Below are 18,297 nucleotides of genomic sequence, written 5' to 3'. Positions count from 1 at the left end.
GCCGAGGTTTTCATGACTATGAGGATTATGGGTGTAATCTGTGGTCATGGAAGACACTTCTTGGCCTGTAAAAGTTAGGAATGTTCAAGCACTCCAGATAACGAGGTGAATGATGGGATGTGAGCCTCAGCCTCATGACCCTTCCCTGTCTCATGGTCCAACCTCCAGCTATTTGGATTCTGCCCGTTCCCTTGGGGCCCATTTGTGGGGAGTCTTTGATCTCCCGCAGCATCTCTGCTCCAAGGAAATGCTCCAGTGGGTGAGTCTCTTCACTCCATCACCTAAAGAAAGGAAACAGGAAGCAGATGTTGTACCCACTTTGAAAATGGGGATCCTGAGGTCTCAGAGGGCCCTGGGTCTTGACGGACAGTCTGTGGTAAACAGTCCTTGGTGGATATATGGTGTCTCTTCCATCCTAGAGCAAACCTCTGAGTCTGGCCCTGTTTGAGAAAGGTATGCAGGTGGCCCCATTCTTTGTGTAGCTCTCCTTCCTCTGTCTCTTCTGCCCCCCTCACACCCCTCCCCACCACTGTTCTGTACCACATGACCACTGTCTGGGGCTTATCCCACAGTGAGGGCTAGAGCTGAGCTCTCTGACTCGTGCACTGTGCTTCTCTCAGCAGAGGTGGGCTGTTCTTCCGGTGGAGGCAAGAGCCACTTTTGCTTTACATCCCCAGCAAACTTTCCATCACCAGCCCCGACTTGAAGGAGGAAACCCCAGGACTGTGCCTCTCTTAGTTCCTTGCCAAGACCCCTCACATCTTCCCAACTTCCCAATCTGGATCTTTGCCCAAGCCATTCCCTCGCCTGGCATATTCCTCCTCTTTGCTGTCACATTTTAGACTTTTTAAAGTTGGCTGAAAAATGTGCCTCCTTCTGAAAACTTCTCCAGGCCTGTCCATCTTACCCGATCACTCGCTACCCAGTGTGCCCTCAGCATCACATCACCACTTTGTACTACTGTCACACCTCATTTCTTTCTCGTCCTTGGAGAATGAACTGTTCTACATAATTTAATTTCAGAAAAAACCAAGACTTCACCCTAAGCACTTCATGCTGAAACTTTTCAGATTTCATCTTTATTTTTGGTAAACTTTTTGAAATACAGTTTAAACTTTCGATGCCTTATATACAGACCATTCTGAACACAATTCACCTTTTTTTTTTTTTTTTGATGCCTCAGGATGCATGGCGATGTTCACTGATTTCAGTGAACATGAGTAGAGAGACCTCCAAGGCCACTGCCGAGGCCTAGGTTTTCCTTTTCCATTACAGAGGGTCCCTCCCAATGCTGCAGCCCTTCTAGGACTGACTTGCTTTGAGGGAGGCCTGATCAGGGAATATAGCCCCTAGAGCAGTATGTGTCACTTCCTGTGGGCCCCGGAGCAGCCCTGTGGCTAAAAGCCATATTTCTCTTGGATGATGATGATGATCTTAATGGTATAGCTGGGGAAGGTGAGATATAAGTGACCTAGACCTTCTAAAGCCACTGAAACCCCAGTCCCAGAGGGTACCAGCAAGATGGGAAGACAGAGGGTGATTCTTCTAGAAGTAGATCTCTCCTGTTATTCCTTTGATCTTTGCATCACTCCATCTTTATTTTGCTGATTTTTATTTAAAGGGCCCTAAGCATTTCAATCACATCAGCTTGTCAGTTTCATATGGATAAGTACCAAAGGACTGGGCCCTGCCTCTCACTCTTGGCTGCTGTCAGCTCCATGCTGTGGGCATGAGGGCTTTGATATTTATATGATGGTGATAAAGAAGGCTTTCAACCAAACCCTATAGCCCCATTCCAGATAGAGGCTCTTGGGAGTGTTGTCTGAGAGTCTGCCTCACTTTTAAGTATTTTCAAATTTGACATGTCTCTTATTTTTGACTGCTGAGGGAGACAACTCAGGGTCCCGGGTGGTTGATGTTGCATTGTGCCCAGGGGAAATAATTTTCAGGATTTCATAGGTAATTATTTTTAAGTGGATCCTTTTTGCTTATATATGTCATATCAAAATCATGTTTCTTCAGAGCTATGATGAGCAGTGTCATAAAGTCCAAACTGAGAAAGGTGAAATCTCTGATTGGGGCTACAGAGAGATTTTGCATTTTTTTGTGATTGAATATTTTGCAGTGGTTGGTCAAGCATTAGTGTCTTCAGGTTCCCAGAACTAGGAAATGCATCTGTCTCTAAGATAAATACGTTTGTAATGAAAGTTGTTTGTATTTCTGGACGTACTCAGTTGACACAAATATATCAGATCCTTACGTTTTCCTTTAAAATTTCTTTTATTAGGTATTTTTCAAATTTTGAAAGCGATTCCTATTTTTTGTAATAACAAGTGAAACGTTGCAAAGATATATGTAAATAAAAATGCTAATTATCCCTCCGCTCCCACTTCCCAGTCCCTCCCTCCCAAGGCAATCACAGTTAGCTTGTACATTTTTCTTCTTACACGTACAAAAAGAAGCAAACATATAAAATTTAAATGTAAAATTCTGTTTATTTTTTGGCATAATTTCTAAAGAATGCCCTGCATATAATTTTTATACTTTGAATGATTTTTCCTTTTTTTTGACTATAAAATTAATACATGTTCACCGTAGAACATTTGGAAACAAGGAAATAGTAGAAAAGAAAAATCATCCCTAATATAACTTAAAGATAATTATATATAAACTATTAATATTTTTTGGCAAATTTCCATTCAGCACAGCAGAATGCAAAGACTGTTTTGTTTGGAGTCAAATAAATGTGAATTCCACATTGGCATTCATCATTTACTAGCTATGGGAGCTTACTCAAGTTCTTTCACCTTTCCAAGCCTTAGTTTTCTTATCTGTAACATGATACAATAGCATAGTCTACCACTGTAATAATGTTTGTAAGTGGATCCAAAACTGGCAGCCAGCATTATCAGTAGTAGTTTTTTCCAACAGATAGATAGATAGGAGTCAGAACCATACTCTGATTTATCCTAACTTGTTCATTTAATCTCACATCAGGAATACTTCCTCAGATCACTAAATAGTCTTCAAAACATGATTGTAACGACGGCCTCATGTGGTCGTACCACAGTGTAGTAAAGCATCCCCCTATTATTGAACGTTTTGGTCTTAAGGAACATTACTATTCACTCAAAGCCTGTAGCCATTTTAGGGCAAAAGACTAGATTTCTCTCACCTTAGAATTTCAGCCCAGGCTGTGAGCCCAGTCCTTACATGAGTGGTTTCAACCTTAGATAGTGGCTGCAATTATAAAAACATCTGCTGAGGGCGCTTTTAAGAATATATGTTGCCAGATACTCTCCTCACCCACACCCTTACCCTCCCATTCTGATCTGAGCGATCTGGGGTAGGGCCTGAGCACTGCTTTTCTTCCCCAGATCCCTTTACCTACCCTAAGCCTGTCCTCTGAGAACGACAGGATTAGATGATTTCTTAAGGCTTCTGCCATCTGAATGATGATCAGAAAAGCACTGCAAGCCGAGGAGGTTGTACGGTCTCCCTCACTGGGGCTTCCTCTATGGTTTTACGATCTAAAACAGTGTTTCTCAGCTGGAAGGCATTTTTGCCCTCCAGGGAACATCTGTCAACGTCTGGGGACATTGTTGGTTATGACATCTCGGGAAGGGGTTGCTCTTGGCATCCTGTGGGTAGAGGCCAAGGATTCTGCTAAACATCCTGCAGTACACAGAACAGCCCCTGTATTAGTTTCCTAGGGCTACTGTAACAAAGTACCACAAACTGGGTGGCTTAAAACAACAGAAGTGTATTGTCTCACAGACCGGGAGGCTAGAAGTCTGAGATCAAGGTGTTGGTAGGGTTAGTTCCTTCTGTGAGGAAGAATCTGTTCCCAGCCTCTCTCTGGACTTCTGGTGTTTGCTGGCAATCTTTGGCATTCCTTTGTATCACTCCAGTCTTCGCCTTCATGTCACACGGAGCCCTGTCTGTGTCTGTATGTTTATGCGCCCATCTTTTTTTTTTTTTTAAATAAATTTATTTATTTGGGCTGCGTTGGGTCTTCGTTGCTGTGCGCGGGCTTTCTCTAGTTGCGGTGAGGGGGGGCTACTCTTCGTTGTGAGGCGCGGGCTTCTCATTGCGGTGGCTTCTCTTGTTGCGGAGCAGGGGCTCTAGGCGCACGGGCTTCAGTAGTTGTGGCTTGCGGGCTCAGTAGTTGTGGCTCACGGGCTCTAGAGTGCAGGCTCAGTAGCTGTGGCGCATGGGCTTAGTTGCTTCGCGGCATGTGGGATCTTCCTGGGCCAGGGCTCAAACCCATGTCCCCTGCATTGGCAGGCGGATTCTTAACCACTGCACCACCAGGGAAGTCCTATGCGCCCATCTTTTTATAAGGGCACGATTCATAGTGGATTAAAGCCCACCCAATTCCAGTCTGTCCTCATCTTAACTAATTCCACCTACATCAACACTATTTCTAAAAGCAGTCACATTCTCAGGTACTTAAGGCTGCAACATATCTTTTTGGATGGACAGAACTCAACCCATAACAGCCCCCCAACATAGAATTATCCAGCCCAAAATGTTAATAGTGCTACTATTAAGAAACCTTGTTCCATAGAATCTGTGGATGAAACTCAGGGAGGTTGGCTAAGGTAAGTACAGGGCAGAGAGGAGGGTTGGGGTCTGCGAAGTCGAAAGTGAGCAGGAAAACCATCCATAAAGAGAGTCAGAGGTGGTAGGCTCCCTGTAGATCTATGTAGGACCCTCAGGGCTGTATGTGACCACAAGAGGGTGAGAGGGCTCGAGGAGCACTGTGCTAACCAGTGTGAGAGCAGAAGTGTGGGCCAGCCCCTCTCCTTGTTCTCCCCATCACATGATCCCCATTTCCCTGGGTCAGGCATACCTTTCCCTATCCATCCTTTTCAGGGTGGAACAGAAGAGAAAAATAAATCCACAATCCCCAAGGTTTTCAGCAGTATTTTCAAGCCAACTGTCTTCTCTCTCTAAAGCCCTGCCTTCTCCCTCTCATGCCCACTGCCTCCCACTGCCAGCCAAACATAGGATATGGAAAACAGGAAAACCAGCAACGCTGCAAAGTTACTCTTCTGAGAGAGAACATCACTTTGGGTACATCCCCCCACCCCCAAATCTCTTGAATTGCCAAATCCTGCAACAGGTGGCCTTACTCATCTCTGTTCCATGGAGATGCTGTCTCACCAACTACTGTTTCTTTGACTTTAAGAATTCCACATGAGAATGAACTTCTATAGGGCTAGGCGACTGGGCAATCCACAAATCCGTATCTGAACACTTTGGTCTGCCTGCTTCACTTCTAAAATATTTTTGTTCTCATTCTTCTGTTGTGGTTATGTGTTCCCCTTCATTTTTTTTTTTTTTTTTTTTTTTTGCCAATTTGAGCTGAGTGAGGGGAAGGAGGGAAGAGGAAGAGTGGCCAGGGTGGAGACGGTATTATTAATTTCCAAGAGTGGGTTGTTTCCCAGCAGCAATATGGATGCCAGCTGGCTGCATCTGGGACTTGCTCAGTGGGAAGAGGATTAAATGCTTCCCTCTGCAGTCTTCAGAGCTTTGTGTCTGCACAGCACTCTCCCGGTTTTGATCTCCTAATTGCTCAGCTCCCTAGGACTCTTTCCTTAGCCCCAGCCTGTAACTCTGGGCCAACCTCTGGCCTCTAGGCCCCTTCCTATAAGTACCATCTTCTTTATGTTCAGTCTAAGCGTCAGGCCTGGCCCAGTCTCTGCCTTCAACTGCTCTCCATGCCCTGGAGGCAGAGGTGGGGAGGGTCAAGGAGAAAGTCCTTCCTTGCTTTGTGTCTCAGTCCCCTAGGGGTGGCCACATTTTCTGGAATCTGGCTGGTCCTTTCTTACAAGCTGGACCTGGTATTTTCTGCCAAATCACATTTTGTAACTTGTGTTGGCAACCTCTAGGATTGACCCTGCCTTTTGGTCCAGAAACAAAGTGTTACTTTTTATTATTATAATATGCTAATAGGTAATTCTCATTATCTCTTTTGCTGTCTTACCTGAGAGTGCCTAGATATTCAGCTTCCAGCCTGCAGCTGAGAGAAAATGCACTGAAGTTCCTTTAAAGCATAGCATGTAAATGAAGAGGGTTAGTGAGGATTAGAAGGAAAGAGAAAATCAGTAAAGGAGAACACCCTAGCAAAGAAGAACTGCTGTTCTTTTCTCAGAATCCCTCAGCCTAGGTACATTCTTAAACAAATGAAAGTTAGACTGTAGGAAATAAAACTTTACTTAAAAAAAGTGGAGTTCTGAAAAATACACCATTTATTGTTAATAGGAAAAGGTGTTGAAGCATTTTAGATATAGAGAGGAAAATGCTTTCCAGAAAGTAGAGATGTGTGTGAGAATGGGACAGGGTGGTGATTGTATATGTAAATGTGATAAAGCCAGCATTTAGTTTCCCAGAGATAATCTCAGCTCTCAGACTATTTGTGTTGGGAGGTATTGGCATCTACAGTAGTTATATTTGGTATCAGTCCCAATTAGTAGATTTGTAGCAGATTTGTACAGACAGTCTCCAATTTAAGCAGCATCTGATTAGGACTAGTCATTAGTTACTCCTTGTTTGGACATATACTGATTGTCCTAATGGAGGCAACTATTGTTTGTTCCCTTATTCAGGACATCTAGGAAGATGTCCTTCCAGCAGATATGATATGGTGGGTCAACCCATCACTGATACCAAGTAGTTTCCTCCTTTCCATCTCATTGCTTCCCACCAAAGACCTCTTTGCCGTTGTCAGAGTCCCTCCCTTCTTCCCCTGCAAGAGCCAGCAGATGATGGAGAAATATGTGCCTGATGCTCCAGGATGAAAACTGAAAAGCATTTTCCTCTGTCACCCTAGTTATAAATTTTGGCCGATTGTACATGATGTGCTATATCAGTACTGTATTTTAAATATGCTATGTGCTCAACTGAATTTCTTTACTTTGTCCTGAGACTCTAACTCCCATTTACATGGAAAACACCCTCCCACTGCTAAGTAAGAGTCGTACAAAGGAACTTTTGGATCACTACTTATTCTTAAATTCAGGACTGGCTACATTAGGAGATAAGGTAAACGTCCATTTCCAAGGCTTACTGCTGACAAGACGCTGGGCTGCAGAGTTTTGGGGTTGAGTGCCTATTGAGAGCAGAGCACCGTGCTGGCAGGTATATTGATGAGTACCTGAGATAGAAAAGACGAGTAAGATAGGACTCCGTCCTCCAAGGAGAATTCAGTTCTCTCTGGAAGTCAACATGTACACACTGGAAGCTTGTTGCAAACAAGAATAGCAGTTGCAAATGAACAATTACAGTGTCATAATTTGAAAATCAAAGGCATAAGAGTGAGTAAAGTAACAGAGAAGCAAAGGAGATGGAGATTTTACATTGAGTCTTAGAGAGATAAATGGTTCAATGAAAAAAGAGCCTGGATGTTACAGTCAGAAACACAGCTTGCCATTTTCTAGCTCTGTAACATTCTCCAGACAAGTTACTTTACCTCTCTGAGCCTCATTTCTTTTCTCATTTGTAAAATGAAATCAATAATGCCTATCTTATGATTGGTTTCAAAGCTTAGAGGTAATGTATATAAAGAGCCTAACACAATGCCTAGCATACTGTACATACTTGGTAAATGGATACTGCCTTCTTTGACCCTTGGATTATTTAGAAGTGTGTTATTTAGTTTCCCACTCTTTGGAGTTTCCAGAGATATTTCTATTATTGACTTATAATTTAATTACTTTATGATCAGAGAAAATACTTTTATGACTCCTATCCTTTTAAATGTGTTAGACTTGTTTTATGGCCCAGAATATGATTAATCTTGGTAAATATTCTGTGAGCACTTGTAAAGAATGTGCATTCTGCTGTTGTTGGGTGGAGTGTTCTATAAATGTCAATTAGGTCAAGTTGGTTGAGAGTGTTCAAATCTCCTATATCCTTCCTAATTTCTTGCCTACTTTTCTATTAATTATTGAGAGGAGGCATTAAATCTCTGTCTGTAATTGTGGATTTGTCTCTTTCTCCTTGCAAGCTTATCAGTTTTTGCTTCACATATTTCAAAGCTTTGTTATTACGTACATAAATGTTTAGGATTAATATATCCTCCTGATGAACTGACCCTTTTATAATTATGAAGTCACCTTCTTTTTCCCCGGTAATATTATTTGCTCTGAAATCTACTATGTCTGATATTAATGTAGCCACCCAAGCTTTATTTTGATTAGTGTTATCTTACTATTTTTTTTTCTACCCTTTTACTTTTAACCTAGTTGTGTCTTTACATTTGAAGTGCATTCCTTATAGACAGTGTATACTTGGGACTTGCCTTTTTATCCAGTCTGAAAATCTCTTCCTTTTGATTGTGGTATTTAGACAATTTATTTAGTGTGATTATTGATGTATTTAATGTCATCTTATTTATTTCTATTTGTTTCATCTATTCTTTGTTACATTTTCTCTTTTTCTTCCTCTTTTGGATTAACTGAATATTTTTTATGATTCCATTTTATCTCCTTTGCTGGCTAAATAGCTATCACTATTTAGTTACTTTAATGGTTGCTTCAGGGTTTATAGTATTTGTCTTTAATATATCATAGTTTACTTCAAGTAATATTATCCACTTTACATGTAGTACAAGAACCTTACAGTTGTATACAGTTTACCCAGTGCAGGTTTGTACTGCTCAGGTCCATTTATACATAGATATTTTTCAATAGTAAATACTACAGTACTACACAGTCCACAGTTGGTTGAATCCATGGATGCAGGGGAACCTCAGATATGGAGGACGAATTAACCCCCATGTTGTTCAAGGGTCAACTGTGTTTCTGTTTCTCCCTTCCTGGCCTTTGTGCCATTGTCATATGTTTTACTTGTGTATGTGCTATAAACTCCACACTACATTGTTACTATTTTTGTTTAACCATTCAATTTTCTTTTAAAGAGTTTAAATAGTAAGGAAAAATCTTATATAGTCACCCATATAGGAGCACTTCCTGCGTGTGGATCTATATTTCCAACTGTTACCATTTTCCTACTTTCTGAAGGACTTCTTTTAACATGTCTTGTCATGCAAGTCTACTAGTGAAGAATTCCTTCAGCTTCTGTATGCCTTAAAGTGCCTTTATTTCACCTTTGTTTTTGAAAAATATTTGTGCTGGGCATAGAATTCTAGTTTGACAGGGTTTTTGTTTGTTTGATGGGTTTTTTTGTTTGATTTTCACTTTAAAGATGTTGCTTCACTGTTTTCTTGATTGCATTATTTCTGATGAGAAGTCTGCTGTGATCCTTATCTTTGTTCCTTTGTGTACAATGTATCTTTTTTCCCTTCGTCATTTTTAAGAATTCATTTTCTTTTTCCACTTGATTTGATTTGATTTTTATGTGCCTTGATGTAGTTTTCCTTGTGTTTCTTGTGTTAAGGGTTTGTTGAGTTTCTTGGATCTGTGGATTTATAGTTTTCATTAAGTTTGGAAACTTTTGGTCATTATTTCTTCAAATATCTTTTCCACTTCCCTCCCCTTCCTTTAGGGATTTCAATTACATGAATATTAGTCTTCCGAAAGTTGTCCCACAGTTCAATGATGCTTTAGATTTTTTTTAATTCTTTCTTTTTCCTGAGCATTTTATTTATGTGTTTATTTATTTGAAGTATGATTGATTTACAATATTGTGTTAGTTTCAGGTGTACAACGTAGTGATTCAGTTCTCAGCATTTGAAGTAGTTTCTACTGCTGTGTTCTCAAGTTCAGTAATCTTTTCTTCTGCAACATCTAACCTCCTGTTAATACCATCCAGTATGTTTTTTATCTCCAGAAGTGTAAAGTCTTTTGTTTTAATGTCTTCTGTTTCTCTGCCTAACTTTTTGAGCATATGAAATAGTTAAAATAACCATTTCTAAGTATCTGTCTATTAATTTTAACATCTGTGCCAGTTCTGGGTCAGTTTTGATTGATTTTTGTTCACCTCGTAAGTTATGTTTTCCTGCTTCTTTGTATGCCTGGTAATTTTTTACTACATACCACACATTGTGAATTTTACCTGTCAGTTGCTGGATATTTCTGTATTCTTATAAATATTCTTAAACTTTTTTCTGGGACACAGTTAAGTTACTTGAAAAAAGTTTGATCCTTTCAGGTCTTTCTTTTAAAATGTGTTAGGGAATGCAAACTGGGACAGCCACTATGGAGGACAGTATGGATGTTCCTTAAAAAATTGAAAATAGAGCTACCATATGATCCAGCAGTCCCACTCCTGGGCATATATCTGGAGAAAACCATAATTCGAAAAGATACATGCACCCCAATATTCATTGCAGCACTATTTACAATAGCCAGGACATGGAAACAATCTAAATGTCCATCAACAGAGGAACAGATAAAGAAGATGTGGTACATATATACAATGGAATATTACTCAGCCATAAAAAAGAACAAAATAATGCCATTTGCAGCAACATGGATGGACCTAGAGATTCTCATACTGAGTGTAGTAAGTCAGACAGAGAAAGACAGATATCATGATATCACTTATATGTGGAATCTTAAAAAAGGCTACACATGAACTTATTTACAAAATAGAAATAGAGTTACAGATGTAAAAAATAAACTTATGGTTACTGAGGGGTAAGGGGGAGGAGGGATAAATTGGAAGATTGGGACTGACACATACACACTACTATATATAGAATAGATAACTAATAAGGACCTACTATATAGCCCAGGGAACTCTACTTAATATTCTGTAATGGCCTATATGGGAAAAGAAGCTAAAAAGGAGTGGATATGCATATATGTATAATGGATTCACTTCACTTTACACCTGAAACTAACACAACATTGTAAATCAATTATACGCCAATAAAATTTTTTTTAAAAATGTGTTAGGCAAGACCAGAGAAGTACTCAGTCTAGAGCTAATTATTTATCTTAGCTGAGGCAAGACTCATCTGAGTACTCTACCCAATATCCTGTGAGTCACAACGTTTTCCAGTCTACCTGGTAGAAACAGGTACTACCCCTCACCCAGTGAGAGTACTGCATGCTGTTACATCCAATCCTTTCAAGTGGTTCTTTCTCCAGCCTTGGGTAGTCTCCTCACACACAGATGCATCCTCTGTAGATCTGCCCCAGATTGGGTAAGGAAGGAATGTGAGAGAGATTTGTCAACTGTAAAGTACTACTCAAATGGCATGACCTTGATCTGCCTGGCATTCACTGATGTCAAGATCCAGAGAGAAGTATATGCCTCCCTAATGCCTGTGCTTCTATGTCTGTCTGTCTGTCTGTCTCTTTTATTTTTTTAGTGTTTGTGTCCTTTTGCTGCTTTCCTCTCACTGCTCATGGGTCCCAACAATGCAACCTGGAAAGAACGTCATCAGGAGGGGAGTTCTATCCTGGCCCTCTGATAGTTACGCTCTTCAGTCCATATTGCCTCTTTAGAATCATAAGAGTAACTTTTGGCCTCATCCTTCCTCATCCGCAGAGCATAGCCCAAGAGGGCTAACTTCATATTATCAAGGAGGCCAACTCTTAACACCGGAAATGTTTTTACTGACTGCCTCTCCCACACCTTGCCTGAAAAAGCCGGCCTCCCGTCCCTCTGCTTCAGCCTAAGGAGTCTGAAACCACAGCTGTATTGCTGGGATGCCCATGTTTTTAGTTATCCTAGAATGCTCTCTTTCAAAAAAGTAATGAGCGCAGGCTGCAGAAGGGGGAATGGAAGGTACAGGTATACTTCAGAGATATTGTGGGCTCAGTTCCAGACTGCTGCAATAAAGTAAATACGGCAATAAAACGAGCCACATGAATTTTTTGTTTCCCAGTGCATATAAAAGTTTTGTTTACACTATACTATAGTCTGTTAAGTGTGCCCAGAGCATTATGTCTAAATAAACAATGTATATGCCTTAATTTAAAAATGCTTTATTGCTAAAAAATGCTAACCATAATCTGAGCCTTCAGCAAGTCATAGTAGTAACATCAAAGATCACTGATCAAAGATCAACAAAGATAATGATAATGAAAGAATTTAAAATATTGCGAGAATTACCAAAATGTAACACAGAGACAAGAAGTGAGCAATGCTGTTGGAAAAACAGTGCCGATAGACTTGTTCAATGCAGGGTTGACACAAACCTTGAAGTTGTTTTAAAAAAAAAAAAAAGCAATATCTGCAAAGCACAATAAAGTGAAGATGAAATTTTATGCCTTTCGACATAAGGGCTTTTACCTGATGGACACGGGCATGGCGAGGGGGGGTGCGGGCAAGGAAGAACAGGAAGTGCAGCCATCTGTATGGCCCAAATCTCTGACTCAGGTCTCTGGCTACCACAGGCCCTGCTTGAAAGCCCCAGGGGCTGAGGGATTGATATCCCCGCACTCATAACCCATTTTCGCAACATCAATTAGGAAATGTCAGCAAGGGGCCAAACCCAAGACAGGGGGTAGGAGGCTGGAGAACCAAAGAATACCTAGGAGCTGCACTCATAGTGAGGTTGGACTCTGGCCCTGGGGCAGAAACTGTTGTTAATTTGGTCAGAAGGTGAGCAGAAGCCTATTGTGATCCTTGCCCAATTTGTGTCGATGACAAGCATCAGTGTATTGCTCTGTTAATACTTTAGTTGGTATTCTGTAAGCACATTCTTGTTTCAAGACTGTGCCAGGAGGTAGGATAAACCAAATGGGATTGAACATGAATTCTAGGATGTGAGGTCTTATACCAAGTAGTTGATGAGGGCCAAGGATTGAATATTAGGATTGGTGGGGATTAATGTATTCTGTAATTATTCATTCCTTCACTAAATTTTTTTTTTTTTTTTTTGGTGGTACGCGGGCCTCTCACTGCTGTGGCCTCTCCCGTTGCGGAGCACAGACTCCGGACGCGCAGGCTCAGCGGCCATGGCTCACGGGCCCAGCCGCTCCACGGCATGTGGGATCTTCCCGGACCGGGGCACGAACCCGCATCCCCTAGCATCGGCAGACGGACTCTCAACCACTGCGCCACCAGGGAAGCCCCCTTCACTAACATTTTATAGAGCACTTATTTGGTGCCAGGCGCTAAGGGAAAGATGTGAAAGACTTTACCTGCCCCTAAGTGGATGAGAAAGGCAAACATTTGCATTAGAATATGGCAGGTACCCAGGAGGGAGTTGGCACAGGCCACTCTGGAGCTAAGGGGAGTTCATGTAAGCCAGCCTTGGGAGAGAAGTGGATCTCAGGGTACACTTCCTCAGAGAAGTGACACCTGGGCTGGGCTGGGTCTTAAAGGGTAAGAGTTGGTCGTGTAACAAAAGTGGGGGAAGGACAGCCCAGGCAGAAGCACAGGGGAAGATTCAGTGCTGTGAGTTTCTGGAAGAGTAAGCAATTTGTCTCACAGGCTATTTGTAGGGAAGTGATGTGAGTTGAAGCTGAAGGGAAAAAGCAAGCGTCAGGTGAAGAAGGGCCTCGCACGGCACCCTGAGTTGTTTTACCCCAAAGTCAGTGGGAAGCCCCTGAACAGTTTTACGTGAAAGAGAGGTGTGACTGGATCTGGATTTAAGAGGCTCTTTCTGGTCGTGATGGGGAGGAGGGCTGGGTAGCGGGTAGAGCAGGGACCCCAGCTTTTAGTGCTGACCCTGTTGCCCTCCCCCCTGTCTCTCTTGTCCCTCTCTCTATAAAATCTATTACCGCGCTCTTCCCTGCCTTATCCAATGCGATTTCCTGCCACTTTCCGATTTTAGTCAGGTTGGCTCAACTTATCCAGACATGACACGATCATTCCCATCTCTGAATCTTGTTCGTTCAACAGACGTTTAGTAAGTGCCTATTGTATACCAGCCATGGTATCTGGCATGAAGAACCAGAGGTGAGTGAGACATGGGACCTGCCTTCAAGGGGTACACAGACCAGTACCTGGGGAGATACCCAGGGAAACACATCATTACCACGAGAATGAGAGCAGCTGTGGTATGGGATAAACAGAGCACAAAGAGAGACAGTCCTGTCCATGAGAAACCTCTCCTTCTCTGCTAAATCCTGCCCATCCTCAGGCTTCTGCCTTCATCTGTGAGAGGCAGGGTAGTGTCTCTAGATGCTATACCCCAGTCATACTTCTCTTCTACCTACAGCTGTCAGTGCTTTCCCATTACCCTGGACCAAAACACCTTAGCATGGCATGCAAGGCCCCTTTTCATCTGATAGGGTAGTTTTGTTTGGAGCTTGGGCTCTGAAGGCAGACAACAAGATTTTAATCTTGTTTCTGTCACTTTTGGGAAATGTGACCTTAGCCAGAAATACTCTTTGCCTCAGTTTCTTTATCTGTAAAATGGGGCTGATGGCTGTATCAACTTCCTAGGGTTATTGTGAAGATTAAACGAGTTAATACATATGGTCCTTGGCATGTGAGAAGTATTCAGTCATTATCGGCTACTATTATTTGGTTTTCACTCATTTTCTTCTTAGCACCTGTATCATGCCAAGAAACGTGAATCCCTAATTATTGTGCTGCTTGCCCCGTTTAATGCGTTGTCACATTATTTCTCTCAAGGGTGATTTTATTCTCCTTTGAGGCAATATACATCGTATATGTATCTGTATTCCTGAGACACCTACAGTGTTGGCTATGTGTTAGGTTGACCAGCCACCCCGATTTTCCCAGGACTGACAGGCTTTCCAGGACACGGGACTTTCAGTGCTAAAACCAGAAAAGTCCTGGGCAAACCAGGACAAGTTATCCACCTTACATGCAGCGGGAACTTCACTTTTGCTTTTTATTTACCTCTTATTGGTCCCAAGCTTAACTTGAAAGCAAGCTTGCTTTGGCTTGGCATAAATTTTTATTTATTGGCTAGAAACTACAAAGTCACAACCTCAGGGGTTTTTTGGGGATTTCTTGAGATCCCTAAAGTTTAAAGTGAAAGATTTGAAAGATCCTTGAAAAAACTCTCTCCCATCAGCTCTGGGTTTATTTACTAGAAATTGCAGGCAACCCGCTAAGAGCCTTCCTTAACCTGGCCCACAGCCCCAGAGGTCTCCTCCTGCCTATCATTTCCCATCTCTCCTGGCATTTCCATCATGACTCTGAGTACTTCCTTCATTTGCCTTCCAGAATCAATATATTCTTACTTAACTCAGTGGCAAAGCCTCTTTCCTCTCACAAGTATCATCTGTTTCTCCATGAATCCCCCAAGTGGAGCTGAAGGATTTTTCTTCCTTTTCATCCCCACTCCCAGCCCCAGCCCCAGCCCCATCTCACCTGCTCTGGGGACAGTGTTTACCTTGGGCAGTTGCTTGTCAGATGGCATTCCTTAAAGATCCACTAGGGCCTCTCTTGGCATCCCTTGAGGCCATGACAAGTGTTCGCTGCAAGCCTGCTCATCCTCTGCAGTTCCATCAAGAAGCTGGGTCAACAGTCTCTGGGGTCTTCCACCTGGTGTATTAGTGTGCTAGGGCTGCCGTAACAAAGTACCACACACTGGGTGACTTAAACAACAGAAATGTATCGCCTCACAGTTCTGGGTGCTAGAAGTCCAAGAACAAGGTGTCAGCAGGGTTGTTTTTTTCTGAGGGATATGAGGGAGAATCTGTTCCATGCCTCTCTTACCTTCCAGCAGTTTGCTGGTGGGCACTCTTTGGCATTCCTTGGCTTGTAGACACATCCCCCGATCCCTGCCTTCAGCTTCACACGGTGTTCTCCCTGAGCATGTGTCTGTCTCTTCATGTGGCATTCTTTTTTGAAAGACAGTAGTTATATTGAATTAGGGGTCCACCCTACTTCACTATGACTTGATCTTAACTAATTACATCTGCAATAACTGATTCCAAATAAGGGTCCCATTCTGAGGTACTGGGGGTTAGGACTTCACCGTGTGAATTTAGAGGGGACACAATTCAACCTTTAACACCCAGGTCTTCAGGTGAATCTAAAGAACTCTATGGGGAGCAGAGGCCACTTCCGATATGTGCAAAGTAAAGCACCATACAGTCATCACTCCAAAATCCATTCTAGTTCTCCACTCACTTTGCGTTCGATCCTGACTGTTTCTGCCGCCAGATTCACACCATCACCAGTAACCACTTGTTCACCATTCTGTAGGTCATTGTGCCGCTATAGGGATATTAAGAAATATAATGTACACCTGAGTCACCAACTCTAATCCAGGGTCTGTCTGGAGATCTTTTTTAAGGGAAGCCTAGTGAGGAAAGTTGTATCCATGGCATACATGTAATAACTGGAATATAGGTATTGCAGAGGCAGTGACTCCATCCTGATGGACAATAGTTACAAGTTGGTTGCCTTTTAAACTGCTCTGGAGGGTACAGACAGGGATTGGGGGGAGAGTGTGTGTGAGAGTGAGTGTGTGCATGTGTAAATGTGTGTGTGCATGTGGTAGCTTAAGATAAACAAAATCACCAGACTCATCCCCAACCTTCCTGCGAGCTTTAAGCCTTTGCTGGGAGCACAGGGAGTAGCCTGCATCTCCTCACTCTGGCTGTGGCTGCTTCCTTCTGTCGGTTCCCTGAGTTGCTGACCCTTTCCCCTCCAAAGAGATAGCTCCCTTCCAAAAGATAAACACCAGTAGTTACAAGGGACTTGGGGGAAAAGTCGAGCAAGTCTCCCCGTTATCATTTCCCTGGCGTCCTCATATAGAGACCCAGCCGATCTTCGTGGATGAAGTATTTCCAGCTCTGGCAGTTACAGCCTGAGATGTGAGGGCAGTGATGGATCTCCGTAAGGGTAGGGGGTCAGGGCGCGCGGCCAAGGAATGGGGATTCTAGCGTGTCTCCTCGCGTCTTTCCAGGCACGGCCCACCTGGGAGAAATCCCAGGGACGCAGAAGGCACCTAGCTAGCGCCCACTTGTTCCAAGCTGCCACGCAGGCTGCTGGCTTGCCGAGAGGCGGTGGGTGAGCCGGGCGCTGAGCTCCCCCGTGCCAAATCAGGGAGCTCTGGGCTCGGCGCCCACGCCCAGCTCTGGGCAGCCCGGGGTGGGTGCTGGGCGAAGGCGCGAAGCTCGGTTTGTGACTGCAAGTTGACTTTCCCTCACTGTCGTTGCTGGCAGAATACTTACACCAATGCGGACAAGCTCCTAGAAGCGGCAGAGCAGCTGGCTCAGACAGGGGAATGTGACCCGGAGGAGATCTACAAGGCAGCTCGGCATCTGGAGGTGCGCATCCAAGACTTCGTGCGTAGGGTGGAGCAGCGGAAGCTTCTGCTGGACATGTCCGTCTCCTTCCACACTCACACCAAAGAGGTAAGGGCAGAGAGCAGAGGAGGGATGCTGGCTGGGCTGCTTTGTTCCGGCAAAGGTCAGGGCAGTTTCCTAGCCGCCGAGGTCTGCCTGGGGTCCTGGGTGGTCTGGGGATTACTAGCCTCCTAAGGTTGATGATATTAACAATTTGCCCCTGATAACCTGAATTGAGGTCTCTACCAATATGGGGCAAAATTTCCTCCGCATCTCTAGTCAGGAGGGGGCTCGGGAAGGCAGGTGGTTTGGGGAGTCTGTTAGAGCATTTAGTCTGCAGCTGGAGGAATTTGGGGATCCCTGGTATAGAAATAGTCGCCGTAAGAGGCAATATTAGAGGATCAGAGACTCCCTTCCCACCCCACACCCAATTTTTCTTGGTTGCTGTTTCCTGTCAAAAATTAGAGTCCTGCAGAACTTTGATTATCTCTGCTACCAGCACGGAACATACAGTTTGCAAATCTGTTCTATGTTTTTATTTTATTTTTTTTTAAACAGAGGATGAAATCTTCTTAATGAGGTCTGCCACAGGGTGCTATCAAAGTGAAATGGTCCTCACCTTTCTCATCGTGGAGTGGCAGCCAGTGAAGGAAGGGGGGACTGGGGTGCCTTCCATGCCAGCTGGGCTTAAATTCGGTCCCCGAATCATTCACAAAGTGGAGACAGGAGAGGGGAGGATGGATCACGTTGCATTGTTGGCAGGGCAGAAGGGCCCATAGAGAGGAGGAGGGTTGCAAATGTGCGGTTGCTCTTCGGTTCTGGTTAACACGGGGCACTCTGAGATTGAGGAAGTGGCCAGTGAGGAAGCACGTTTGGCATCTTCTGTAATAACACCCTTGACAGATGAACTCATTATGTGTGTGCGTGCCTGTGTTCCCCCCAGGAATTCATTTTAATGGAGTATTAATTAAAGTTGGATTGTACCCTAGTTAATTAAGTTGATTTTTGATATTTGAAATGCATTGAGAAGCCTGGTTGTTACTCCTTCACAGGCTTTTCTGACACTTTGTAGGAATGAATGCAAATCATTGCAGTGCCTATCAGAGATAAACATGAAAAGATAATGTTTTCTAAACTGCGATTCCCCAGGCAG

The 18,297-nt window shown here is 43.3% G+C and overlaps 1 protein-coding gene across 6 annotated transcripts in view; it reads left to right on the top strand.

Moving 5' to 3' along the window:
* The window catches only part of KALRN (kalirin RhoGEF kinase), a 640,054-nt gene that overhangs the window by 313,968 nt on the left and 307,789 nt on the right, over positions 1-18,297 (top strand). For all 6 annotated transcript variants that reach the window (XM_065877078.1, XM_065877079.1, XM_065877083.1 and 3 more), the window contains exon 11: positions 17,022-17,213. In XM_065877078.1, the coding sequence (XP_065733150.1) occupies positions 17,022-17,213 (192 nt within the window). The remainder of the gene's footprint in view (positions 1-17,021; positions 17,214-18,297) is intronic.

The sequence above is a fragment of the Phocoena phocoena genome, chromosome 4 (genome assembly GCF_963924675.1).
Source record: "Phocoena phocoena chromosome 4, mPhoPho1.1, whole genome shotgun sequence".
Lineage (NCBI taxonomy): Eukaryota > Metazoa > Chordata > Mammalia > Artiodactyla > Phocoenidae > Phocoena > Phocoena phocoena.
This window is presented reverse-complemented; position numbering and strand designations above follow the sequence as displayed.